The sequence below is a fragment of the Dryobates pubescens genome, chromosome 13 (genome assembly GCF_014839835.1).
Source record: "Dryobates pubescens isolate bDryPub1 chromosome 13, bDryPub1.pri, whole genome shotgun sequence".
Taxonomy (NCBI): domain Eukaryota; kingdom Metazoa; phylum Chordata; class Aves; order Piciformes; family Picidae; genus Dryobates; species Dryobates pubescens.
Genome location: NC_071624.1, coordinates 17,074,474 through 17,101,476, shown reverse-complemented (window position 1 = coordinate 17,101,476; position 27,003 = coordinate 17,074,474). Strand labels below are relative to the sequence as shown.

The following is a 27,003-nucleotide window of genomic DNA, read 5'->3' as shown; positions in this document are numbered from 1 at the left end:
GGTGTGCGCTGGAATCCTGCGGGGAGAGCCCATGTAGCGCGGGGGGAACACGACACGGCGCGGCACGCCAGGCGTGTGGCCCGCCCTCATCGGGCGGCAGAACTGCGGACCGGCCGCTCCCGGAACGGGTGCCCCAAACTGTTGGGGAAGGGTCCGTGCACCTCTCCTGCGCCGCCCCGCACGGCTCCACGCTCTACCCGTGCCGCTTCCCGGTGCCCTCCCCGCCTTCCCGTGGTCACGCCCGCTACGGGCTGGCTCCGCGAGAAGGGGGCGGGCCCGCGGCGCGCTTGAGGCAGCGGGGAGCGGCGGGGGTCGTGCAGCCGTTACCACCTCCCGCTCCCCCAAACCGCCCCTCGCCTCGCCCGCCCGCCAGCCTGGGCGGTGCCGCCCGCCGCGGCAGGGGGATGCCGACGCAGCGGGATAGCAGCGGCAACAGCACCATGTCGGCTCCGGGCGGCGGGGGGGGCGGCCTCGGCGGAGACAGCGCCCACCAGGTCCGGGTGAAAGCCTACTACAAGGGGTGAGTGAGGGTGTGAAATCCCAGTGGCGACGGGGATGGGAGCTGCGGCCCGGGAAGGCGGAGGGGCGGCGGCTGGCGTGAGGAGAAGCATTCGCTAGTGCCCGGGGCGCAGCGGCGAGGCCGGGCCCAGCGGTGGGGCCAGTGCCGTGCTGCCTGGCCCGGTACCTTGGGAGCGAGGCCTGCGAGGCCTCGGGTCAGAAGCGGTTTTCCTTGGGGTCTGTGGGGCGCTGGTGTATTTGGGGTGCCTGGTACGGACTCCCCTGTAGTTCCGGGATACAGTGTTTGAGGACATCCTTGGCTGTCCGCCGGTAGCCGCCTTGCCGGGGCTTGTCTTATCTCCGTCCTCCTGCCGTGGCCTCACCAGTAAACACGGATGAACCCGAGGGGCCTTCTCTGCCCTGCTCACCCGGCTTCCCACGCATCCCGAGGCCCTCGTTGTTTATCTCCTGTCAGTAATAAGGCCGTATCCCTTCATAACACTTTATTAGGGGTCACATGCCAAAATTCGTACTTTAAGAATCGTTTCCAGGGTCCAGCTTTGGTCTTGGTCTTGGCTTCTTGAGTGATACCAAGGTCTAAAGGTTTGGATGAAAATCCTTTTAGTCAGGTTTTAGGCATTTTCGAAGACCGAGTGACTTTATGGGAGTCTCAGCGGTAAGAAAGATGCATCTACTGTCAGTTATGCTTCTGCTGTATAAAAAAGTCTAGAGATTGGCACAATGGAAATCTGAATGTTGCTGGTCTAATTCAGGGGCTCTGTAACAATAGCAACAAACAGAAGTGTTCTGCTTTCGATTGGCAAGCCCCTGTTAAATAGTAACAGTTACGGGATATAACTTTAAAAGTCTGAGTGCAAGGGTTGACAGCAGTTCATTGGGCCATTAAGCTTAAGAGGAGGTGATCTAAGCAGGAAAAAATGTAGGTTGCATTTTTGGATTAAGAGTGAGCGCATGATACTCTCGACAACTTCCTTCCAGTTATCTGTATTAAGTGCAAGAGAAGATTTATTAGATTTACAGTGTTTACTATCTGGTATCTCAAGCTTTCTCATTTTAGGGAGAGCTATAGAAACCATGCCAAGCATTTGGTGTTTGCTGCTGTATTTTTATTTCAGTCTTTTATGCGTCTGCTTTGGGGCTTTTCTTAATAGAAGTGCTGTAGTGACTGGCACAATCTGTGACTTTAAAGGATGTGTGAAACTGTCAAAGTAATAGTGAAATTCTAAGATCTTTGTTTTACAGTCCCTTTAATCCACCTCTTCTGAAGGACCTGGAGATGCTTTTGGCTATCAGCTGGCAGAAGTGTTCATTTGGTCGGGCAGTGAACTGAAGTGAGAACTGTTCTGGATTAAACCCATTTAGTTTTTCTTCTGCTGGATTAGTTTTAATCTTGATCATTTCCACATGTAATCACATGAATTCAGCACAGGAAGGCTATGGTGCAAGAACAGGTTGTGGGAGTGAGGAAGAAAACTGATTGTAATTTCACAGACACTGGAATGTTTCTTTTGAGTCTCATCTGCTGAGTTTTTATCTGTTAATGCAATTATCAGTTTTAGTAAGGACACTGAGTCATATAGGATGTTGATTAACCATTGTGAATACCAACAAACTAACAAGCTGGATGCCTTAGTCATCTAAATAAATTACTCTCTCTTACAACAGAAAGTTTCTTACCTACTTCTCAGTGAAGGACTAGAAGTGGGTATTGAAGCAAAACTTTACCTGCGCTTACACTGGAGCTACATGGAGACTGAGAATCTAAATACTGACATCAAAGGCACCATTTTCCCCTTTCATCAAATTGTCTCAAGTTTAGAGCTGAATAGAGGATTTGATGAGAAATAGTATTAATCAGGAAACATTCCTCTCTCTGTTTAGAAGCATTTAAGTGGATTGTAGATGTTACTGTGAAGGTCTTTCCAGCTTCCAGGAGTTGTTGGTTAAGGAAAAAAAGGCAAACAAAACAAAATCCCCAACAAAATGAAACAGCAACCCAGCAACTTGAAAGCACAGATTTGTTCTTGAAATGGTTGGGAATCTGATAGTCTGGATACTTGCCTGAGGCTGGAGAGGCTGGGCTTACCAACTCACAGAGCTGAACCTGAATCTTCAAAACATCCCATAGTCTGGCCCAGAGCCTAATTGCTTTTCTTAGCCAAGACAAAGACTTTCATGAAGAACTCTTTGAAAAGTCTTTGTTTCATTCAGCCAGGCAGTGCTAGTTATTTATCTTAAATTCATGGAATTTTTAAAATCAGGAAGGAAGATTTTCCTAAAATGAGCAGAGATCTTGAGAATAAAAGGATGGGAATTATCAGCGACTTGGGAATTAGGGCATTAGGTTGAATTTATCCAGGTTACCATATTTCCAGTATCCACACTTATCCTGCTCATGGGGCTGGTTGTTTAAAATGCTGAAAACACTCTTTCCTGTTCTGAAGAGTCACCATAACCTGTGAGGTGTGTGTAACAGAGGTGCAAGTGTAGCAGCTTCAAACGTGTGGCACCAAACAGCATCTGTAATTAGAGCCATTTCAGCTTTCTGATACTATTCAGAGTTTACCTTTTGTCTTATCTTTCTTGCTGTAGGTGCATTTTGTCAGTTCAGTACAAGAGGCTATTAATACACATGGGAAGATTGCACTGTAGCCTTGGAGGGCTGTTAGGTGTAAGATACTGCTTGTGCTCTAGCAATGCTATGGAATCAATGGTGTTGATTTCCAAAGCCTAAACTTGAAGAACCATTCCTCTGTTGTGATTGGAACTGCTAGCTTGTGTTCTTTTAGTGCCTGACTTACATTTTGCCCTGTTGTAACTGTAGGTTGTAGTGTAGGTTAGACTGTCAGTACAGGCATAGGCTGCCCGTGTTTTGCCCACCTTCAGTTTGATTTTGGTCAAATGACACATACTCCTGACAGTCCTCTCAATATTTGCTTATTTTCTTAATTTTATTGCATTTACATAAGTGGGGGGGAGAAAATGTTCTATTTTAATTGTAAACCACAAAATACACCTTGGAAATTATTTCCAAGAAAATAATGTCTTAAGATTTTTTTTTTTAGTTCTCCCATCCATTCTTTGTATTATTATTTGTCTTGAGCACTTCCTGATCAATTCTTCAGCTCAGTATCTTTTTTTGAGGATCAAGATCAGCACAGGAGAGTGTTCAGCTTAAGAAGGCTTTGATCTAAGTCTGTAAACATGTTTTTACCTCTTTTTGCTGTTTCGACATTGATTTGATTTTCTGGTGATCCATTTTTTATTTTTTTTTTTGGCAAAAAAACAAAATGCAGAAGCAGGCAGTTTGAGACCTCAGACTTCTGCCAGGGAAGGAGGTGCTTTAAATTGTTCTAGGTGGCAGTGCCTGCACCTCTCTGTGCTGAAACAATACTGAAACAGCAGAACTCTCCAGGAGTCTTGGCTGGGTATGTTTCAGTGAGCTATAATTATACATTATCAAAAGCCTTAATGGCTGACCCAGGTGTGTGATAAATATGTGGATATGTAGATAATATGTGATTATGTATCTGTGTATTTCCATATGCATATTATCTGGTGCCTTTATTAGGCTGCAGGTGGAAGAATTTAAATCTCTGTTCTTACAGTGGTTTATTCTCTCAGAAGTTTAAGCTCAGAAATGAAAAATGGTCTGCAGCTATTGAATTGCATTGAGGTGGGGGATTTTTTGTTTATGTTGGTTGTGCATATTTGTGTGTGTGAGTGTTTGATTGTTGGATGATCTGTAAAAGAAAAGGCATGAGAAAAACTGGTCTCAGGAAAGGTGGGGAAGATGATGGTGAGGTTCACGGTCTTCTAGAGGTATTTAAAATCTATTCTCTAATGTTTGTGTTTAGATTTGGGGTTGTTCAGCCTGGAGAAGAGGAGACTTAGAGGGGACCTTGCCACTCTCTACAACTACCTAAAAGGAAGTTGTAGTCAGGTTGGGCTCTTCTTCCAGGCAACTTGTGACAGGACAGGTTCAGGTTAGATAGTAGGAAGCACTTCCTCACAGAAAGGTTGATTAGGCACTGGAATGGACTGTCCAGGGAGGTGGTGGAGTCACCATCACTGGAGGTGTTTAAGAAAAGATTGGATGTGGCACTTGGTGTCATGGTTTAGCTGATGTCGTGGTGTTAGGTTGTAGGCTGGACTTGATCTCGGAGATCTTTTCCAGCCTCAATAATTCTGTGATTTATCATTTGAATTTTCTCAGCCTTCCATAGTGTATCCCCTACTGATTCTTACATTGGCAGGGTATTGATTCAGGCAGACCTTTGGTATGAATAAACCAATCCTTTATTAATATTTATGGAAGCTATAAATGACAACGCTTTAACTGAACCTAATTCAGGGCAAGTACTGTCTTCTGTATTTGCATATTTTCTTCTCACAGTCCTTGATTAAGACCTATTATAATAGTACTAAAACAAATTCTGAAAACCCTGATGCTTCCATGGTAAGAGTTAATTGGCACATCCACATGTGATGGTGTAGAGGGTGTGCTTAAATCAGATTTTCTTCTCATTCCCTCTGTGTATCATGATGAGACAAATGACGATATGCTTTCAAATAGCTTCATAACAGTCACACTTATTAAAAGCAGTGCATAAGTTTATCTTCATCAAAAGGAAAGGGCTGTTGTCAAGAGGTTTTTCTTAGTGAGGGAGGGCATTTCATATTTTTTCATGCAAGCCAGCAGGTTAGGGTCTGCATTAACTTCCTTGTTCACTAACCTGGTTAAAATGTTTAAAATTGTTTAAAATGCCAAATATCTTCTCAGTAGAGTTTAACTTGGTCTTGCCTTTTTCCTAATGAAGACCTCATCAATGTGGTGTTTGATGCAAGAAGTAATGTAATAAAATAATGTAACATTGTGATAATAAACCCACTGAGAGTGATTACACTGTCTGGTAATAGTTGAAAACCTGCTGAACAGATTTTGCAAAGTACCTTTTTTCCCTCAGTTTTTGCAAGAGCATCAATAGTTTCAGTCTCTTGAGATTGTGGTCTGTCCCCTAATGCTTTTTGCTTGGCAATAACAGCCATGTATGTAGTTGCCACTTTTAACTTACCCTTTCTCATTACTGACTTGGTCAGTCACAAAATAAACTGTGGTAACCGAAAGGACTTTTCAGTGCCCTCAGAACTTTTTGTTTAGGAATATAATCCAACCTGATCTGCACTATAATGTGACTAAGTGAAGCGATGGTAAACTTTAGCACAAAATCAGTGAAGCTGCTAAGTAAGCAGTGGCATATTTCCTTCCCTGAAAAACAGGAAATACAGGTTAAGACTCTGCCTCTTAACACAGCCTTGTGGGTTTCTCTTTGGGTGATACCTGTGTGTCTGTGACAGTAGTGCACTCTGAAATCTGCCTCTGTAGAGACAGATACTGAAGTTGGGGGTCACAGTTTTTGCAGCCTCTCTCAAAATGCAAAGGCAGAGCAGTTTTCCTTGTGGGGTAGGTGCAACCAGGTACTTCAAAGCCTCATTTGCCCTAGAGTACTGTGCTGTGTCTAAATTTGACACTCCAGATATTGCTTTGTTTTCTATTTTGTCTCATGTGAAAAGAAGAACAATTCCTCAACCAAATAATGCAGCAGCTTTTTGTTAAGATCATTGAAGAGGTGTCATTTCACCATGATAACCATTTACTTATGTCTTTCCCCCAACCAAACTGATCACGCTCATAACTCCAGAAGTAGGCTAGCTGTTTTTCTGGAGTGCTTGGAAATTGCTGGTTTATTTTATGTGCACTGCTGAACTTAAGGGAGCCTCAGGCAAGGATGTTTATCAGGTATGTTCCCTGCTATTCCTGAAAGTGGTTCAGGTTCAGTGATCACAATATGTTAAGTCACCTTCTTGATACCACTCTGCCCACACACAAGATCTGATATAAAAACACATAAAATTCAGTGTGGTAGGTATGTTTGTGTGAATTTTGACCAGATGAAAACTTAGCTGCTTAAGGATATGGCCCTAACAACCTCTCTGAGCAACCTGTTCCAGTGTTCCACTACCCTCATGGTGAAGAACTTGTTCCTAATATCCAAACCTGTTTCCAATATCCCAAATCTTAGAGCCTGACTTTGCTATACGAAGGGAACTTGCTACTGGGTTGCTAATGTTACTTTAGTGTTTCTCAAGGGGTTACAGCAGAGGTGAGGTTTATATTAGTGGTATATGGAAGGCATTGATGGTACATATTGCAGAATAATTACTCCAATGTGGTTTTTTCTCTTGATCAGGGACATCATGATAACATATTTTGAACCTTCCATCTCATTCGAGGGACTGTGCAATGAAGTTCGAGACATGTGCTCATTTGACAATGAACAGCTCTTCACCATGAAATGGATTGATGAGGAAGGTAAATCAATGCTTGGTTCTCAGTTTTGCCACAAATATTTGATCAACGTGTTCCTCATCTATCTAATTTTCATTTCCCTTTCATCTTTTTCTTTGCCTTCATAAAATAAGCTCATGAAACATACTTCATAAGTATGTTTTTAGAAATAGTAAGTCTGATGCTAAAAATGATGATTATCTGGTGCCCTTGGAAGTGTATCTTAATGGAATGGTCATTGCCCTGAACAGCTTTATGTTGAGACCTCTTGCTTTTCAAACAAATAAATTAAACCTCAGTAATTATCAAAATACTAATTCAAGGTTAGTGTTTATTACAAAGGGAATGGAAAGTATTTCCTTATACTGCTGAAGAAATGTTTGCTTCCCCTTAAGGTTAGTTTAACTCACAGATTTAAGGCTTAAGTGACACAAGTTATAGTATTTGTATGCCATATCAATACCATTTTAGAGTTGTATGTATAGCTAAACCCATTATATTTTAAGTGTTTGTATCAGCTGTTACTTTAGAAACCTAAAATCTACCAACATGTAACAATTAGTAAAACTTTTTCCAGCTATTAAAAGACATATTGCTAGTCCAAGTAGTTTCAACATCATCATGTTCATCAACATGTAGTAATAGCAACCTTGGCTGAGAATTTTTGTTACCTCTAGCACTTATGTTATCCCTGCTAAAGTTTAACCTTGGAATAAAAAATTGTAGGGAAAAGTTCAGGGTATGATTTCCCTTTTCCTTAACAGATTGTCCTGGACACAGATGCAGTCCAGTTGTGAGCTGCAGGTACACCTTGGTAATTGCTTGAAGAGGTTATTTGTAGTTCTTACTTTCTTTGTGGACTTGATGTGTTCTACACATAGGTTTTGAGCTACACCAAAGAGATGTCTGAATTGTGAAATAGCTGTTGAGTTATTTGAGCATGCTGAGTACTTGATGGAATACATAAAAGGCCATAATGTGCAGTGATTTGTTGGCAGTGATTAGTATTTGTATGCAGTAATTAACATAAATGGTGCTTATAGAACTGCTTCCTCCCATTCTCACAGCTTTCCCATTCAGAACTGGGGGAGTGCCAGTTTTTCCCAGCTCAAAGCTAAATATGGACCAAAGCTGATTTTTTTTTTTTTTTTTTTTGAAGTGCTGTATGGGCAGGTGTGTTAAGAATTATGTGGTCTTGGGAATCTGAGGAGGTTTTCCCTCTTCCCTTTTCTCTCTTCCTGTTTTCCCTCATCATTCTCAAGTTACCTGTGCCAGGCAGATGTGGTGAAATGAAATTGTTTATGGCCAGACTTCAGTGAGGATTGACACTGTACTTCATAGCCAGCTTCCTGTTGTGTTTTTCCTTGAGGAGGATCATAGACTTCTCCCTGAAGAGGGAGAATCAGCCATAGTGAGAAGTACAGATCTTTTTAATGAAACATTTGTAGAAGACTTTGTGCAGCTTCACTGGTTTACCTGAAAGAGCAATTCTGCCTCCATTTCTGCTCTTTAGAGACAAGTTGTAAAAAAAGAAATGCTGCAGTTTGCCTACTTTTTTTTTTTTCATGTATTCACATGGGATTCAGGTTTCCCAAGCAATCTATCTTTGTTTTAATTGTTCACTTCCAGTTTCATGTCAGTAGAGAAAAAGTTAATCTGGAGCTGAGTGTTTAAAAAGGGGAAAAAAAAAAATCCATCCTTGTTGTGAGTAATTCTTGTATCTACAACACATGGCTTCTTGCCAAGCCCTCTGCCTCCTCTTTTCCTCTTTCCACCACTCTTCAGTGTTTGCAGTTGGTGTTCTTTCTAGACACTCAAGACTTGCTTTCTTGGAAAACTCCTGTATCACACCCTCTTCGCTAAAACTGATTTTCACTCTTCAGTTACATGAGGAAATGTGTTCACTGTGGACTGTTACACTGCTACCCATGCTTCTTGTGATACAAGGCAAGATATGGTGTCTAGGCCATCTCCACTACTTCCTGACTAAATTTCTTCAGCAGATGTGTGACTGAACTGGGTTTGCCTAGTTACTAAGGTTTTTATTTGTCATATACTAAATGTCTTTTCAGCCTTTGCAAAGTACAGAGCATCATGTATCACTGCTTCTGTTTCACAGAAGTAATGGCACACCAAGGCAGACCTAGTTGAGTGGAATCACTTAAAAAATGCTGAGATGCAACTGGAAAACAGAACTAACTGGATGTGATTTTACACAGACTTCTATCTTACCTGCATATGATCAGTTCACCTTCTGAAATGTCTTTCATGATGGACATTAGCCTCGTGTTTATGTTCAGTCTGTTGTTTCTTGCTATATAATTTAAAAGTAAATATTTTCCTGTGACACTTAACCCAGCTGTCTTTGGCTGCAAAATTCATCCTGCTGTGAACTCGCTGAAAGAGTATGACTATAAATCTTCTGTTCCTGGTTTGAAGCATGGTTTAAGTTCTCCAGAACCTCCTTCTCCTTTGCCAAAAGGAAAAACAGTACTGTTTGCACAGGTGTCAGAAACAAATGAAGAGAAACTAGTTTGTTGATTCTCATAGTGAGTTTGAATAAATCCAGATCAATAAATCTCCTCCCACCATGCTTTCTGTTGAGTGAGCTTGGGCAGTGGGTAGGCAGTTCAGTGTCCAAATAGGCTAATTGTAGGAGGAAGACAAAAACCAGTGCTGTGAAAAACAGCAACAACTTCAAAGGCTCATTTTGGGGATTATGACATGCAGAAAATAATAAAGACAAAATGCTGCAAATGTACAGTTAATATTTACTACTAATATTTTAGCAATAGAAAATAACTGGTACATAACAGGTTTTTCTGTTACTGTTTTTCTTTCTTGTGTGGTGAGTTTTAAATATTCCTCTGCCTGATAGTTGCATGAAGAGCCTTAGCAATTCTGATCCCTTGTAGTACATACAAACAAAAAAAGAGAATGGTTGATACACTGTTGGTTATTAGCTTTCAAACCATGGTATCAACTCAACACTCCAAGCACTAAAAGTTCCCAGCTCAGCTGAGATGTAAATTGTTCTGCCTTCCCCAAGTTCAGTTACCCACAACCAGTTTACTGCTTACAGATGTGGAAAGTAATATTTTGGTTAAAAACTGGAAATGTTGTATGATGGTGAACTTGCTATATGGGATTTTGGATAGAAAGAAGCTTGTTCTGCTTATGTTCTGGAGTTAATTTTTATTTTTTTTCATAATCTTACTAATCTGCATCAGACACCAAAAAAAAGTTTTGTTGCCTGGTTGCTCTTTTCAGTCTTGATAGCACTTTCCAAACACTGACAGACACAAGAGGTTCATTAAAATATCAAATGAAGTCTTGAATGAATCTTGAGAAACAGTTAAAATGCAGGCTGTGTGTCTGAAAGAGTATGAACTGAGGCTAGACTTTAAGTTCTTTCTCACTCTCAATCCTAAATACAACAGATCTTTAGCTTAATCTCCCTTTTTCTTCACTCGCCTCTGTCCCTAGGTTTTAAAGCTACCTATGTGCCCTGATGCAGTTCAGTGCTGTTTAATGATTCTGAAATAACTTTGTGGATGCCTCATGTTTTTGAGAAACACAAAGTAGGTATCTACAGAGACCTTAGTGAGTCCTGAACTGTTACTTCTGAAACACAGATTTGGTAGAGCAATCCAGGACGGCCCTGGGAAATATTAAAATACATGCCAAATGCTTGGGTAGTTCTCTGCTCCATCTCAGATGGTCAACTAAAGGTACAGTTGTTTTATGTGGGGAGTGAGGGGGGCAAACCACAAAGCAACCAACCCTTACTTCCCTCCCTTCTTGGTGTCCTTTCTTTAAAGGATTTTACTTCAAATAGTCTTGTGGATATGAAAGTAGAAGTCTTTTTCCAGTGTCTGGATTGAGGTTTGAGGAAAAGACTAGAGTTCTAACTGCTTTTGCACCTTCTGGTTAAAGTCTTAGCAGTGTTGAAGCAGCTGTGAAAATAAATCCACTTGGGTTTAATTAAAGCCATGAAATAAAATGGAATCTTAGAAGGATTTGAGGTACAGAAGATAGCTTGCACCTCTTGTACTGTAATGGTGTGTAACCATGCTTGTGGCAGTCTAAACCAGTGGTGTTTTGTGATTATAATCTGCTTGCCTCTTGAGAGTATTTAATCTTTTTATTTTCCCTGAAAGCACTCAATATGATTGTATTTTCAGATGCACTCTTTGAACAGCATTAAAAATTAATCCTACCACACTTAAGAATATTGTTCTGGATTGCTACAGTAATTATCTTAAAACTGACTGTGAGGTAACTGGTGAACAGCACAGAACTAATTGGAGTTTTTGTATTGTTCCCTTGTCTTTCTGCAGGTGATCCATGTACAGTTTCTTCTCAGCTGGAGTTAGAAGAGGCCTTTAGGTTGTATGAACTAAACAAGGATTCAGAGCTTCTAATTCATGGTACAGTGAATTTCACCATATTACTTCTCACGTTTGTACCTGTGAATAAGTGGAATTGTCACCTTCCATTATCTGTGTCCTTTGCAGTTGTGGCATTCTGTCAAGAGGATGCTGAAACCACACACTGCACTTCATTAAATTAAGAGGGACGAAAAGAATTTGCTGTTAGTTTACTAATGAAAGACAGCCCCTGTGTCTTTCATTCATTCATCCCTTCCTATGCCTGCTGCCTGCCTGCAGGCTGGAAGAGATCTTTAAATTTGTGAAGTCCAACTGTTAACCCAGCACTGTCAAGTCAAAACATATAGTACAGTATCCTACACTTTGGTAAGTGGTCCCTGGAATGGGTTGTCCAGGGAGGTGGTTGAGGCCCCATCCCTGAAGGTCTTTAAGCCCAGGCTGGATGAGACTCTGGCCAGCCTGATCTAGTGTGAGGTGTCCCTGCCCATGGCAGGGGGGGTTGGAACTAGATGATCCTTGTGGTCCCTTCCAACCCTGACTGATTCTAAGTGCTTTGGAGCAGCATCTGTATTAGGGAAAAAAGTTGATGAACTCCATTTGTGATACCAAGCTGGTCAAAAGTTTCACTATTCTAAAATTAAATACTTTAGACCAGTTTTGAACCTAATAATATAGTAGCTGGCTTTGATGTGTAGCAGTTCAATATTTTTTCAGGTTACACACCTTTTCTGGTAGCTTCTTGCATTATATTTTTCTTACTGTTTGTAATTTGTTACAAGAAGAGACAGGTTTCAGTTGAACAGATTATAGTAGAAAAGCAGGGGATCCCTGTAAAGAGTGTTGGTGGATGTGTTACACTACAGTGTCTTAACATAGTCCTTCTCTAAAAGGATGCAAAATACCTACTTCACCATCATCTCACTTAGGAGGAAGAGAGCTTTCAGTTTCCTTCAAAGACTTGTAAAGAGTGGAAGAAGAATGCATTCTGTTCTTATATACATTTCAGGGTTTCTGTATCTTTGACTTCAGTATGCTTTTTTGATCTGTCCTTTCTCTATTTGTGTTGGATAAGCTTCTGCATAAGCCAGGACTGTCTCCCCCCGGGTTACACTTCTCTCTGATAATTACTGAAAATAAACAAACTGGAAAATGCCTAATGTAGACAAGACCATATGGAACTGGTAGAACACTGCAATACAATAAATTTATAGTCAAGATGTCAGAATACCAACTGATGATTGTTCAGATGTGAAACCAGAATAATTACTTTTTCTAGTTAATTCCTTTAGGAAATAACTTGATTTATTTAGTGCCCCCACGCCCTTACTCATGTATATCACTGTTATGCCCAGCAAAAGTGCTGGAATGTGCCACAAGGATGATCAGAAGGCTGGAGCACCTCTCTTATGGAGACAGATTGACTTGGGGCTGTTCAGTCTGGAGGTGAGAAGGCTCTGAGGAGACCTTATTGTGGCCTTTCAGTATTTGAAGGGGGTCTACAAGAAAGCTGGTGAGAGACTTTTTAGGATGTCAGTTGGTGATTGATAGGTCCAGGGGGAATGGAGCAAAGCTAGGAGTGGGTGGATTCAGACTGGATGTTAGGAAGAAGTTCTTCCCCATGAGGGTGGTGAGACACTGGAACAGGTTGCCCAGGGAGGTGGTAGAAGCCTCATCCCTGGAGGTCAGGCTGGATGTGGCTGTGAGCAACCTGATTTAGTATGAGGTGTCCCGGCCCATGGCAGGGGGGGTTGGAACTGGATGATCCTCGAGGACCCTTCTGACCCTGACAGTTCTATGATTTGTGGCAGCTTTGAAGAGCTCACCTGCTCTTACACAAGGTTTTGTTAAAAGCAGTCTGTGCTGTCTCACTAAAGGGTTGAATGCCTTTCAGAAGTACTGTATTTAAACCAAAGACTTCTTTTCTGTCCAAAATTAATCACAAGTTGATATCTTTCTTGCAGTGTTTCCTTGTGTACCAGAACGGCCTGGCATGCCTTGTCCAGGAGAAGACAGTAAGTAGGCATTCTAGTTAAGAAGCATAAAAAAAAAATAATCTGCAATTCAAATTGCCTGGTTCAGAAGAATTTGATATTCTTTGGTTTGGCATCCTACACATAGGAGTATTAATAATGCATGTCTCTACAAATTATTTTAAAGGAATAGAAAGTCTTGCTAAACTTAAATGTTGTTTGTCACTTCTGAATCATTGTTAATGAGCATTTCACATTCCTCTTAACTATTCATGTCACTCTGCTTTCCTTGCTTTTGCTTCTTCTATTGTGACAGTTTTTTTATCCTATTTCTGTCTTTTTGGTAGTTGCCAGATTGCTGGCTGAATAATGTGAACAAAGGCTTGTAACCAGTGGTAACTAATGGTAATGGCTTGTTGTCTCACCATTTAGAAATCTGTGTGTAATTCATTTTAAATTGATGATGTGTACTATCAGGAGTAGTCTCTGAAGACCTCCAAGTTATGTTAGCTAATGTACTAGGCCTGAAAGAGGTGATTTTCCCTCTCTTGAAGTTTTATGAGAGCATGTGTATGTTATGCGCACACCCCCCCCTCCCTCTGTCAGCCTGTTATCCAGCTCTCTGACACATGTAAACGTGCAGGCTTAGAAGTAAACTTTAACAGTATAAGTAGTGCTGCTTTCTGAAAAAAATGATGATGTGGTCTGAATCAGAAATAGACTTGCAGCTTGGTGTGGTTTTGTATATGCTAGTTTTCAGTTTTGGGTCCTAACATGCCTCTAGTAATAAACAAAAAAAAATCCAAACCAGTGGGAGCTGTGGATCTAAAGCACAAGACAATTCCTGCAAGCAGCCTTACAAATTAGGGCATGCTCCTTAAATTCACCTTCTTTCCTCCTTCCCCACAGCTCCTCCCCAACTGTAGGTAAGGTAGGTGGATATTTTGCACATGAGGGTTTGTGGCACTTGGGCAGTTTTTCTTCTCTTGACTCGCTTTTCCTATTAACTCTGGAAGAGCAGAGTTAACTTAGAATTGGTCAGGATGTTCTACTTCAAGTTTTCTTCAAAATGAAGAAAAGATAGTTAAAACCTGACTCTGCATTTCTGTGAAGTGCAGGAGTGAGAACTGTACTCTGCAAATCGCTGTACACAGAGAGGTCCACGAGCAGATGTTGTGGTTGTGTGTTTTGTATTTGTATGGATATAATCCTATGTTTTTCCTCTTAGAATCCATTTATCGCCGAGGCGCCCGCCGGTGGCGAAAGCTCTATTGTGCAAATGGTCACACTTTCCAAGCCAAACGATTTAACAGGGTGAGACACTTGTTGGGCACTTAACAACCACGGTACAGGGCTGTCTTGCTTTTGTAATGACTATGTCACTGCCTTGAAAAATTATAAGGTAGTTTTATCCTCATTTTTGTCGTTCGTCCGTAGTATGTAGACTTCTGGTAACTGTAGTTCAAAGAAACTTCTTTGTTGTTGAATTATCAGGAGCTTAGAAAAAAGAAATAGAAAAAGAAATATATATATATGTATTTTTTAAATATTAAAAAAAAATCAGTTGGTTGCAATTCACTTTCTGAAATCATGTTATCACTTATATAAATGCTCCCTGTGCTCCCTTATAATCTTCCCAGAAAGCAAACTTGAACACTGGCAGTAGATTACTCCAAGTACTTTTTCAGTTCTTCAAGTTCTGGGAATAAAAAGGTCTGAACTTGCTTATGATGCACAGACTTTCTTTCCTCCCCCAACTTTTAAATCAAAAACTGTTTCTCCTTCTTGTGATGGCATGTAATCAACTGAAAATAACAAACCATTTGGAATATTTTCAAGAAGCAATGGTCAAATATAATCAGCTGAGGACCAAGAAGGCTACCTGCTGTGTTCAGAAAAAGCAACAGCACAAAACAACCCCAAAATATTGGGAAAAGCCACATTCCTTGACAGCTTCAGTGATCTTCCCTTCTTTTCTAAGCTGAGTGTGCTTAATGCGTGAGAATATCTCCACTAAACTTCATCTTGAGCATCTTTCATATCTAACTTCTGCTCTTTCTCCCCTCCTCCTTATTTTACCTCTTCCTGGTCAAAGGCTGTCAAGACACCATAGTTTCATCACTTACCACACTTGCTTTCATAGACAGCCTTTTTTCATGGATCTATTGAGTTGTTTTGTGACTGTCCTTCAATGAGTGGTGATCTTCCTATTTCCTATTATTTGCTGGGGTTTGTGATGAACCTTTTGCTCTCTTGCCTTCGTCTGTATAAGGACTCATCTACGCAGACAGGTGATGATACATGTAGCAATTTAGCTTGGTCATAGCAGCCGGATGATTTAGCTGCAACACTTCTGACCTGGAGTGGGCTCCTGCCTCTGTGTGCAGAAGAGACTGACTGTGCCTGCACCTTTCTGTGTAGATGTGTGCCTTCTGTACTGCAGTTGCTCCTCACTGTTCAATTGTAATTTTTGAGCTCCTGTGTATTGTGCCTGCCTGTTTGTTCTTAAACTTTTCAGAGACTCTTGGTGTAGTGGCAAGTTCAGCAGGGATCTCTCTGGCCTCCTATCCTCTGTTTTTTGTTGATGAAAGTGTGGCTGAAAAGTAGTTTTTATTGTTTAGTTTTGCTCTTTAATTGGTGGTGTTGATTTCTCATTCTAGAGAGCTCACTGCGCCATCTGCACTGACCGAATATGGGGCCTGGGTCGCCAGGGATATAAATGCATCAATTGCAAACTCCTTGTTCACAAGAAGTGTCATAAACTTGTCAATATTGAATGTGGCCGTCATACACTGCAGCCAGTAAGTAAAACTTAGTGGATTAGAGCAGTAACACTGAGTAATCAAGTTTAAAAGCTGCTAGATTATTCTCCTCAGGGATCTTAAATTTCACTTATTGTCTCCAATGTCTCTTATGCTTGGACAGCCCATTACAAAATTCCTTTTGCATATTTGCAGGAGCCAATAATGCCTATGGATCCATCATCAGTGCATTCAGATAACGTAGAATCAGGTAAAATCCATTTTTTTTTTTTTCCTTTTTAAGTTGCTGAAAGATGAACTTTGAATTTTAAATCAAAACAGAATAACTCTACAATTCTCCCTTTTTGTCATAGAATGAGAAAAATAAGGCAGCTTTTTTTATTGCTAAGGAGGCTGTAAATATAAAAAACCCTCAATTTTCCATATTTTAGTTATGTTTCTCTTATTTAAGAAACTTGGCAAAAAATGAAGATTTTAGGCTTTCAGTTACTCCCCTGCCCCCCCCCCCCCCCCCCCCCCCCCCCCCCCCCCCCCCATCATGTGAGCTGTATACTTCAAATCATAGAATCAATAAGGTTGGAAAAGACCTCAAAGATCATCAAGTCCAACCTGTCACCCAAGACCTCATGACTACTAAACCATGGCACCAAGTGCCACGTCCAATCCCCTCTTGAACACCTCCAGGGACGGTGACTCCATCACCTCCCTGGGCGGCACATTCCAATGGCTAACAACTCTCTCTGTGAAGAACTTTCTCCTCACCTTGAACCTGAACTTCCCCTGGCACAGCTTGAGACTGTGTCTTCTTGTTCTGGTGCTGATTGCCTGGGAGAAGAGACCAACCCCCACCTGGCTACAACCTCCCTTCAGGTAGTTGTAGACAGCAATAAGGTCTCCCCTGAGCCTCTTCTTCTCCAGGCTAAACAACCCCAGCTCCCTTAGCCTCTCCTCACAGGGCTTGTGCTCAAGGCCTCTCATGCCTTGGTCAAAGCAAGTTTCTACTGGGTTGGTAGTCAAAACAAATTTGTTGTGAGCAGAGTGACAGTCCTAACGTTTGGATCTTGATATAGAGAATGTTAAGTTTGAAAACCAAACCACTCTTCTGCACTAGTATGTGGGGTCAAGATTAATCTGAAGAGATCTCCAACCATGATTACAGTTTTGTATTAGCCACAACTGATAATAATCAGTGATGTACAAAAGAATGATTCTGATGGTTTAGAAAGGAAAACCAACAATCACAACAGTTTTGAGTACTTTCAATGGATGCATTTAAATTGTGTATCTCTGAGCTCATGTGTGGAAATTGTAAGGGAAAAGAAAGTGCTGTTGTGTTGGTCTAACCATTTTTCTTGTGCCTCTAGTGATTCCATACAATCCATCAAGTCATGAGAGCTTGGACCATGTTGGTGAAGAAAAAGAGGTAAAGTATCTTAACCGTGCTAACTGTATTCAGAGATTTTAAAGCCTGTTTCAAGATTTTAGTGATTTTTCTTGTCCCAAAGTGAAAGCATGAAGCACATTTGGATTGTTCACTTAGGTGTTTGCATATATGACTCGCTGGCTGTCTTATTTTGAACCTTGAGTTCAAAATAAACTGGAGGAGTTTGGAATACTTCATTTGTCTCTCATCTGCCAAGTCTCCTCCTTTCCCCTCACATTCCTTTCCAGGACAGCACAGTTTTAGGAATAACAAACGTTAATTGAGTCAGTTGTTTATATTAATTTTGCTGGTCAAAATGCTGACTTTTGCAGCTGTTGCAGTTGGCAAGCCTGCTTACTAATTTCAAATTCCCTTTATCAAAAGGCAATGAGCATTAGAGAAAGTGGCAAAGTTTCTTCCAGTCTGGGTCTTCAGGACTTTGACTTGCTCCGAGTTATAGGAAGAGGCAGTTACGCAAAGGTGCTGCTTGTCCGACTGAAGAAAACTGAACGCATTTATGCAATGAAAGTGGTGAAGAAAGAGCTCGTCAATGATGATGAGGTAGGCAAGGTTTTTATCAATAAAACAACTCTTCAGAATGTGCCACAAGGTAGGAACCAGGCTTCTGGGTCCACAACACTAAAAAATTATGCGTGGAGTTTCTTATGCGTGCTATACTACAGAAGGTTCAGGAGACAGATGAACCAATTTTGAGGTCTCCGTTGACGGCCTGGTAGCTCACAGCTGCCCTCCTGTGTCAGTGGTTTCTGTCATGAGCTTCATTTGCCTCTGTCATCAGTCTTGTGTTCATCAGCAATGCTCCTGCAGTATTTAAGTAACTAAGCCTGGCTCACTTTCTTAGTTTGAAGCAGTATTCCATGTATCTCCTATTATGTTGGCTTACTGAGCTGGAAAAGAAATGGGTGGTGTCAGATTTTCATATGTTAAAGTTTGATTTGATTTTTTGTTTGGTGTGTGGTTTGTTTGTTTGTGTTTTTTTGTCACAAAGGAGAACTCACAAGGTTATTTTAATTGCTCTTTAAATCAAATTTCCATTTTAACAATTTGTCTCTAGCTTATACAGTGATTAGTGGAAACTTGTCCGAAATTGCAGCATTAAACTGCAACATTTCTGTTGTTGCTGGAGATTTCCCTTGTATTTATTTGGGCTATTCTGAAAAGACTTAAATGAATGTGGTTTGCTGTCCAAGAGCTTTTGCATTTATTTCTCATGTCTAGCATTGATTTCTTCTGCCTTTTGTAATGCTACTTTACATTTGTCTGCAGCAGTTTATTTTTATAGATGAGTGGTTTTTTTTTTTTTTTCATTCCCAAGTGTAGTTATACAATGAGACTCAAAAAACAGGGCCCTCAAAATGCAGGGGGTAAAAATGATTATGCTAAATTGTCTTCACACTGGAGAACTATATAATGTTTAATTTCTTGCAAGTAAAATGAAAATGGCAAAACACTTGAGTATCTTTCTGCTAATTGTCATGAATACTTGAGCTGAGAAGTGCAACAATCCTTTCCTGAATGTCACTTTCCTTAAACAGGATATTGATTGGGTTCAGACTGAGAAACATGTCTTTGAACAGGCTTCAAATCATCCTTTTCTTGTTGGGCTACACTCTTGCTTCCAGACAGAAAGCAGGTAAAAGTCATGAAATTATGAGAAGGCCTATTTAAAGCATTAAGTGTTACTTAGGTGGCAACAGACAATGTTCTGTAAATCTTTGTAGCATATTATGAGCAAAGGGCCAGATTCATCATCTCAGCTTTTCATATTGGGAAGATGATAAAGAATATAAAGTACTGGTAGGTGAAACAGAAAGGATTCTAGACAGGAAGAGAAGTACAGGTGACAGAATAAAAAGCTGAAGAATATAAAGTAGAAGACAGAACTCAGAATGGGAGGGGAAAAGGTTTTAGGGAGAGAGAAATTAGAAATATAAAAAACCAAGGAAATTTACCTCAAACTTGCATGGACTCTTAAGACGAGTCTCTGAGCAAGACTTAGAGAATAATACCTGAATTTTGAAAAGGAAAACAGAGTAACAGATATAAAAGTGATTCTTTTCCCATATATGTAAAACAAGAGATTGCAGTAGCTTAATAAATACTGTAATAAATATTACTGTATAAAGTAATCGTTTGCAGTGTATATAAAACATAGTTACTGTACATTTAAACAGCATCCTTGCTGTTTCAAAAGGTAAAAAGCTAGTGGAAGAAAGTGAGAAGAGTATTTGTAACATACTAATAGCCTTAACCACAAACAAAGGAGATAAAAGGGACCAAGAAGAGAAAAGATTTTGTCCAATTGTTGGGGTTTTTTTGTCTTCATGTTTTGGCATAGAGACTGATGTGAATCTATTTGTATAGTCACATACTTACTAATGACAAGCAGTACTTGTAATGGATCAGGAATCTGGGAATGTTAGCTTTAGTAGTTAAGGAATTATCTAGAGAAACTTTGTATACTTGCTTTTTAACTGGGAATTTATTCAAAGGGAGGGAAAGTGGTGAAATGTAAGAGATGGGAGGAGTTGAATTGACATCATTCAATAATAGACCTAGAACATCTCAAATCTCTTGCAGCCTTGTTTGCAATTATGTTTAACAAACTCCTCTGTCTTTCAGGTTATTCTTTGTTATAGAGTATGTAAATGGAGGAGATCTAATGTTTCATATGCAGAGACAGAGAAAGCTGCCAGAGGAGCATGCCAGGTATGTCTAATTCCATATTGCTTGCATCAAACCAGTTGATTTTCTGGCATAGTGCAGAGATGCAGAGATTATGATGATGAGCTTGCAAATCCTCTCCAGATGTTCAGGATTTCAGAAACATGAAACTGCTTCCTCACTTCAGTTCTGCAAGCTACCACATTTTTGTTTCAAGGAGGGGCTGTAATAGGTATTGTTTGTATTAGCATTACCCTGAATGACTCCAGTCCAATTCTGATTTATTTTTTTTCCCCTAGAAAAACACTGTTGTGTTATTTATTTATTTTTTAACTGTCTAATGATATCAATGTGTTTTTCATACAACAACCACTACCAGCTGTCCAGGCAAATGCTGAGTTCTTGGTGCATATGCTTCATCTCAGATGGTGAGATGTAAGGGATGATTTCAGCAGACATTAATATTAACTTTTTTTATGTGACTGTGGATTATCCACAACTTGTCCACTTCTGATGGAAAGTAATAGACTACATGGGATTATCATTTTTAAATAATCATACCACCAAGACACTGTGGTTTGGGTTTGATTACTTGAGTAATTAATGTCTCTTTCTTTCTACATTAGGTTCTACTCTGCTGAAATCAGTCTAGCATTGAACTATTTACATGAACGAGGGATAATCTACAGAGATTTAAAACTGGACAATGTGCTGCTAGATTCTGAAGGGCATATTAAACTCACAGATTATGGCATGTGCAAGGTAAGATCTAGTTCCTTGCTAATCGGTAAAATCAACAATTAAGGAATTATCACAGTATCACTAAGGTTGGAAGAGACCTCGAGGATCGAGTCCAACCTGTCTCCACAGACCTCATGACTAGACCATGGCACCAAGTGCCACGTCCAATCTCCTCTTGAACACCTCCAGGGATGGTGACTCCACCTCCCTGGGCAGCACATTCCAATGACGAACGACTCGCTCAGTGAAGAATTTTCTCCTCACCTCGAGTCTAAACCTCCCCTGGTGCAGCTTGAGACTGAGTCCCCTTGTTCTGGTGCTGGTTGCCTGGGAGAAGAGACCAACCCCTTCCTGGCTACAACCACCTTTCAGGTAGTGGTAGAGGGCAATGAGGTCACCCCTGAGCCTCCTCTTCTCCAGGCTAAGCAGTCCCAGCTCCCTCAGCCTCTCCTCGTAGGGCTTGTGCTCAAGGCCTCTCACCAGCCTTGTTGCCCTTCTCTGGACATGTTCAAATGTCTCGATGTCCTTTTAAACTGGGGGGCCCAGAACTGGACACAGGACTCAAGGTGCAATTAAAAGATTTAAAAACGTGAGAGGTCAAGGTATGAAGTTGTGCACGGTGCAGACAGCTGTATATCTATTTCACTTCTACAAATGGAGAGGAGAAAAAGGAATGCCAAAGTGCACTGACTACATAAATACATAGTCTGTTTTTATAGAGCTGCTCTATCACCTTGACTGGGAGGGGTAGGCTGAGATAGTTAAGACAGCTTGATTTCAAAAGGAGCAAGAGGTTGAAATACATCAGCCACACATAGATTCTGTGACACTTCCCATTTTCTCCAGAAAAATCTTTGTCACGACGAAGACACTGAAGTACAAATTTGACTTTGCCATGGAATTGCCATTATGCTGATCTCTTAGAATTGTTTTAAATGCTGTAATTTTGACTGAGCAATGGGAAAGCATAACATTATACAGATCAGAAGGGGCCTCAGGAGGTCTAATCCACCCTCTGGCTCAAAGCAGGGTAAGCTATAATGTCAGACCAGGTTACTAAGGGCTTTTTTCAGTTTGGTCTGAGGACTCACAAGGATGAAGACTGAAAACTCCCTTGGGTAACCTCCTCCCATTCTTCGTCCCGTGCTCTTGTCTGTAAAGCTTGTCTCTGTGCATTGCAGCACTCTGGTCATGTAAGCTTGTGCTTCAGTTACTCACATTTTCTTATCATTGGAGATGTGATGAAGCTATTAGCTAAAAATCTGAAAGATGTCAGCAGTAGGTATGTGTCATCCTCTTGAGGTGTTCTATGCAACCTACTTTGGTTTCTTCTGGAACAACTAGCGGTTCATGTTCATTTACATGCAGATTTAAGTATAGTTTTATTAAAACAAAAGGAATTTTTTCAGGACCCTTCAGTCAATTCAAAATAAAGTCCTTAGCAGTGTGAGATCTTTGGCTAACTGAAGTATTTTTTTTCTCACAGGAGGGTCTGAGGCCTGGAGACACAACCAGCACGTTCTGCGGAACACCAAACTATATTGCACCTGAAATTCTCAGGGGAGAGGATTATGGTAAACTGATATGGTCACTGCTATCATGTAACTTTCACCTTGACTCTTACTACTTTCTAATGCTAAACAACTCAAGTATAAATGTCCATTAGACATGTGATCAGTTTAAATCAGCATCCACTCAGAAAAAGTCTTTCAAAGAAAGAGCAGAAAAGACATACACCACACCACACACCCCCCCCCAAGCAAAGGAGGTACCCTGCCTTCTTCATTATTGTTGTTTATAACTGGTTTAGATACTACTAACAATATAATTGCAGTCTTGATTTGTGTGCAGTTTTGGAGCTTTGTATTTGGTAGTAATGACAGTATTAGATCTGGATGTCACTGCAAAGGGCCTAGGTAGTAGATGTCCCTTTCACAAATCTTGGTATTAAAAATGAAATAATCTATGCAATTGCTTGTTCAGGATGTCCACAAGATTCCTGAAACAAGAGATGTAAGAGGGTAAAGAAGGCTTGCTGTGTTTGTTTCCTGTTACTTGTCCTTTTTTCCTAAGCTTCTAGTACTGTGCAAAGTAGGTCATAGAATTGTCAGGGTTGGAAGGACCTCAGGGTTCATCTAGTTCCAATCCCCCTGCCATGGGCAGGGACACCTCATACTAGATCATTGTGCAGAGCCCTGTCCAGGCTGGCCTTAAAAACTTCCAGGGATGTGTCTTTGACTTTTCTTCCCTTAAGATTTTAACAAGTTCTACAATTAGTTCCTATTAGGAAAAAAAATTAATTCTACCATCTTACTTGTCTCTTTTGGACAGACTTTTTGGGCCAACCAGACTGTATCAGTCCCAGTCTAGCTACAGGAATCTTTTTTTCTTTAGCAGTGATAGCAGAACAGATATGCTTAGCTCCATAAAAAATGTCTTGCTACTATTAAGAATTGCATACTTCCTCCCTGTCCTTATCTCCTGTCGTGGATAATGCACTGTTAGTAATGACTAGGCTTAAATATTATCTAAAGCTTTATTAAGGTCCTAATAGCAACCTTCAAACTTCTTGTATTGCCTTCTTTTTGCCCAGCATTCCCTCCAGTTGTGCCCATAATGAACCCAGTAATGTGGAGAGCACTCGTTGTCTCTCCTTTGTCCAGACAGTCAGAAAGCCTGCCAATACTTACAGTTTTGAACTTTTTTTTTTCCTTAAGGTGTGTTTTTAGCCCCAAAAGTGCTGCTATTTCTACTCCAAAATATTTCCAGTGGTGTTTTCTCCTTTGAATTCTAGGCTTCAGTGTGGACTGGTGGGCGCTTGGTGTCCTCATGTTTGAAATGATGGCAGGCCGGTCACCATTTGACATTGTTGGCAGTTCTGACAACCCTGATCAGAACACAGAAGATTATCTTTTCCAAGGTAAGTTCCACAAGTATTCCTTGTGTTTCTGCTTGCCTTTAATTCACCTGTAAAGATGGAAGGGCTGATAGGAACCTTGTTTTCTTGCAGTAATTTTGGAAAAACAGATCCGAATTCCCCGATCCCTTTCTGTTAAAGCAGCAGGTGTGCTAAAGAGCTTCCTTAATAAGGTAAGAGTTAGAGGGGACTGTTTAAGACTTCTCAGGAGTGGCTCTTGACTAATTGATGTGTAGCAGACATACTTTAACTGCCATATACCAAAACAGGGTAGAAAAGGTGTGAGCCTAAAGCAGATTCAGTGGGACTGAGGGGGACCTATTCTAGATATTTGTCTTAAAATATGAAGCTCCACGCTCTGAGCTTGCAATCAGGAATAAATTTCATCTTGAAAGGCATAGAAAAGCTCCAAGTGATTTCTTTTAATCTGGGGAATTAGACTAATTTACCAGATTTATGTTGTTCCTTAAGGAGAAGCTTAGTAAATCATCTGACAACTGCTGATGGCTTCATTCAGGGAAATGCAGAGGCAGCATACACTGACTGCTGGTGCCTAACCAGCCTGAGTGGCCCAAGGTTCCTGTGTGGACTAGTCCAAGCCCCTGCTGGCCTTTATTGAGATGAGTGGGGAGAAAAAGGTACAGGAGAACAACACTACTTCAAGAACACTGTTTCTATTGTAGCTCCTTGGTAGTGTGTGCATGGATGCATAATAGTACATGGAGATGGAATTAATTGTCATGTTAGAGTAACCTTTCCACCATATTTATCAGAAACCTGCAGTTACTATCCCAAAGTGATTGCCTGGCAGTCAGTCTGCTCAAGGAGGGAAAGAATGAAATGGTAAACTAACCAGGTTTGGTCTGAAACACATGGAACATTTAAACAGTTCTCAATAAAAAACAAGAAAGGTGGCATGGTTATTTGTATAAAATTGCAGTAAAGGCTTCCATATATCCGTGCCTGTTTCAGACAATAAATTGCATCAGTTTCCAAAAACAAAAGGTAATGCTAACTTAGTTCTTCAATGTCTCTTGTAACTCTGGTGTTGCTTTTCTTATGGGCTTTGTGACATTTGTATTTTATTCACCCATTTAGAAATACTTTGTTCCTTGTGCAGGATCCAAAGGAACGTTTAGGCTGCCATCCTCAAACAGGATTTGCAGACATCCAGGGCCATCCATTCTTCCGCAATGTCGACTGGGATCTGGTATGTCAGTGCCCACTGGCTGAACTTACTGTCTTTGTATACAGGGAGGGCTTGACAACTTGTTTTGAGCATGAGAGATGATGTGAAAACATCAACATCATTAAGCTCTTAGTTTATGATGTACCATAATGACAACACATAATCATGGAACCCTTTTTTACACACAGTAAGTACAGCAGATAAATAGAATGATTGTAGAAGGTATACAAAAGAAGCTTAATAGTAACTTTCAGTCTTGATTAAAAATAATTCAGTAGGTCATAACTTATTCTTGGTGTCACTAAGTGCATTTATTCTTAGATGGAGCAGAAGCAAGTGGTGCCTCCATTTAAACCGAATATATCTGGAGAATTTGGTCTGGACAACTTTGATTCCCAATTCACCAATGAACCTGTGCAGCTCACTCCAGATGATGAGTAAGTAACATGGAATTTAGGAAGCTCTATTGAGTCAGTGAAGGAGGTAAAACTTCATTCAGTAGCTGCAGCTGTAATACACAATATATACATGAAGCAGTAAGTAAGATTTTCTAGTGTTAGTTTGGAGAAATTTTGTTGTATGCCCTCATGGCAGACTTAGTATGGCTGGGTTAAGTGTTGTACTCTGGCCTGATGTAAAAGTCAGCTAACAGTGGGAAGGTTACTGTAAAGAACCTTAGTTCAGGGAAAGATGATCAAGTACTGTTTTTTACAAGTTTTAGTGGTATCCCCTGTAAGAAATGTGGAGTGAAAACCTGTTTTGTCAGGTGGATTACTTTGCATTACCTTAACCCATGATATTTCTAGAAGTTAGATTGGATTTACCTTGGGTGTGCTGAGCAAGAGAAGATGCTTTGTTTGGCTTGTTGGGTATTTTAAATTGTTAGTAGTTGAGTGAGATCATACTGAGCCTTGATAAAATGAATGCTGCTGCATTTGATTTTGGTTATGGGTTTGTGGTTCCTTCCTCCTGAAGGACCCTGACTTGGGATGAGGAGGGAAGGGCCTTTCTAGTTTGACTCAGCCACTGCTGTTTGCATTTTAGTCATTTTTCTAGGGTTTTATATAAAGTTTGTGCAGTAGATAAACACAAACTGATGATTAAATTAGGTCTGAGATCTGATGTCTTTTGTTCCTTTGTAAATACCTAAAGTCCAAATAAAGCTTGGAAAAGTTGCTGATGCAGGTGCAGTATCTTATCACATCCTAATGTTGTTATTTTTTTTTTTTTACAAACTGACTGTTTTGGGAAAGTTTTAAAACTGCAAACGTGGCAGATTGCTTTGTTGGGGAGGACAGATGCCTGGGAGCAGCCCAGCCACTACTCCTGAGTGCTTCTGTGTTACCATATCAGGGGCTAGGAAAAAAATAGTGATAATTGTGAGGATAGAAAGGGACTAAAAAGTGAAGGAGAATGTTTTCAGTTGCAGTCTGGTGTACAGGGCTAAATTTTAAGACAAACTCCCAGTTAATATTGTTACCTTTTGAATTTGCTGAACTAATGCCTCTTTTTTTTGGCTTGTTTTGTTTTAATCTTTATAGTGATATCGTGAAGAAGATTGACCAGTCTGAATTTGAAGGCTTTGAATATATAAATCCTCTTTTGATGTCAGCCGAGGAATGTGTCTGAATTCTCCATACCTGGACTGTGCCAATTGTTGCTCTGTTTGTTTCTGCATGGATAAACGTCTCTTCATTTGGATGCACTTGCATAAAACGAGGAACGGAACGTCTTACCCTTGCCACCCAGTGTAAATTACTCACTGATTTTGCTTTTTGTATTGTCATCCAGGACAGTTGTCATGCTTCAACCTTCGTCTGCAACATGCAAAACGTTAAACTTTCCAACAGTTTTGCCAAACTTGAATTTTAATATAGGAGTTGGTCTCTGGGGCTTCTGACTCAACAACGGGGTCTGGCTGTGTAACTGCCAATGTGCTGATAGTTTGGTTTTTTCCTTCTTGCTTGAAGAATACAAATTACATTAGGAGGAGTAATTCAAATATTGTTAAAGGACCTCCATTTTCCCAGCAGGATTACTTCTGTGGTTCTGAAGTC

At 40.5% G+C, this 27,003-nt stretch overlaps 1 protein-coding gene across 2 annotated transcripts; it reads left to right on the top strand.

The window, feature by feature from the left end:
* The first annotated feature begins 275 nt into the window (after positions 1 to 275).
* On the top strand, positions 276 to 27,003 carry PRKCI (protein kinase C iota). 2 transcript variants are annotated; one of them, XM_009902365.2, is made up of 18 exons: positions 276 to 520; positions 6,771 to 6,892; positions 11,209 to 11,298; positions 13,221 to 13,271; positions 14,458 to 14,543; positions 15,890 to 16,030; positions 16,187 to 16,241; positions 17,356 to 17,414; positions 17,799 to 17,975; positions 18,971 to 19,068; positions 20,058 to 20,144; positions 20,726 to 20,861; positions 22,327 to 22,414; positions 23,635 to 23,760; positions 23,851 to 23,930; positions 24,878 to 24,967; positions 25,268 to 25,383; positions 26,488 to 27,003. In XM_009902365.2, exons 1-18 carry the CDS (start codon positions 405 to 407, stop codon positions 26,573 to 26,575), a joined length of 1,806 nt encoding a protein of 601 aa, XP_009900667.2. In that variant the 5' UTR covers positions 276 to 404; the 3' UTR covers positions 26,576 to 27,003. The 2 variants fall into 2 exon arrangements, with proteins under 2 accessions (XP_009900667.2, XP_054022399.1); XM_054166424.1 differs by lacking the exons at positions 276 to 520; positions 14,458 to 14,543 and having other exon boundaries at positions 6,873 to 6,892.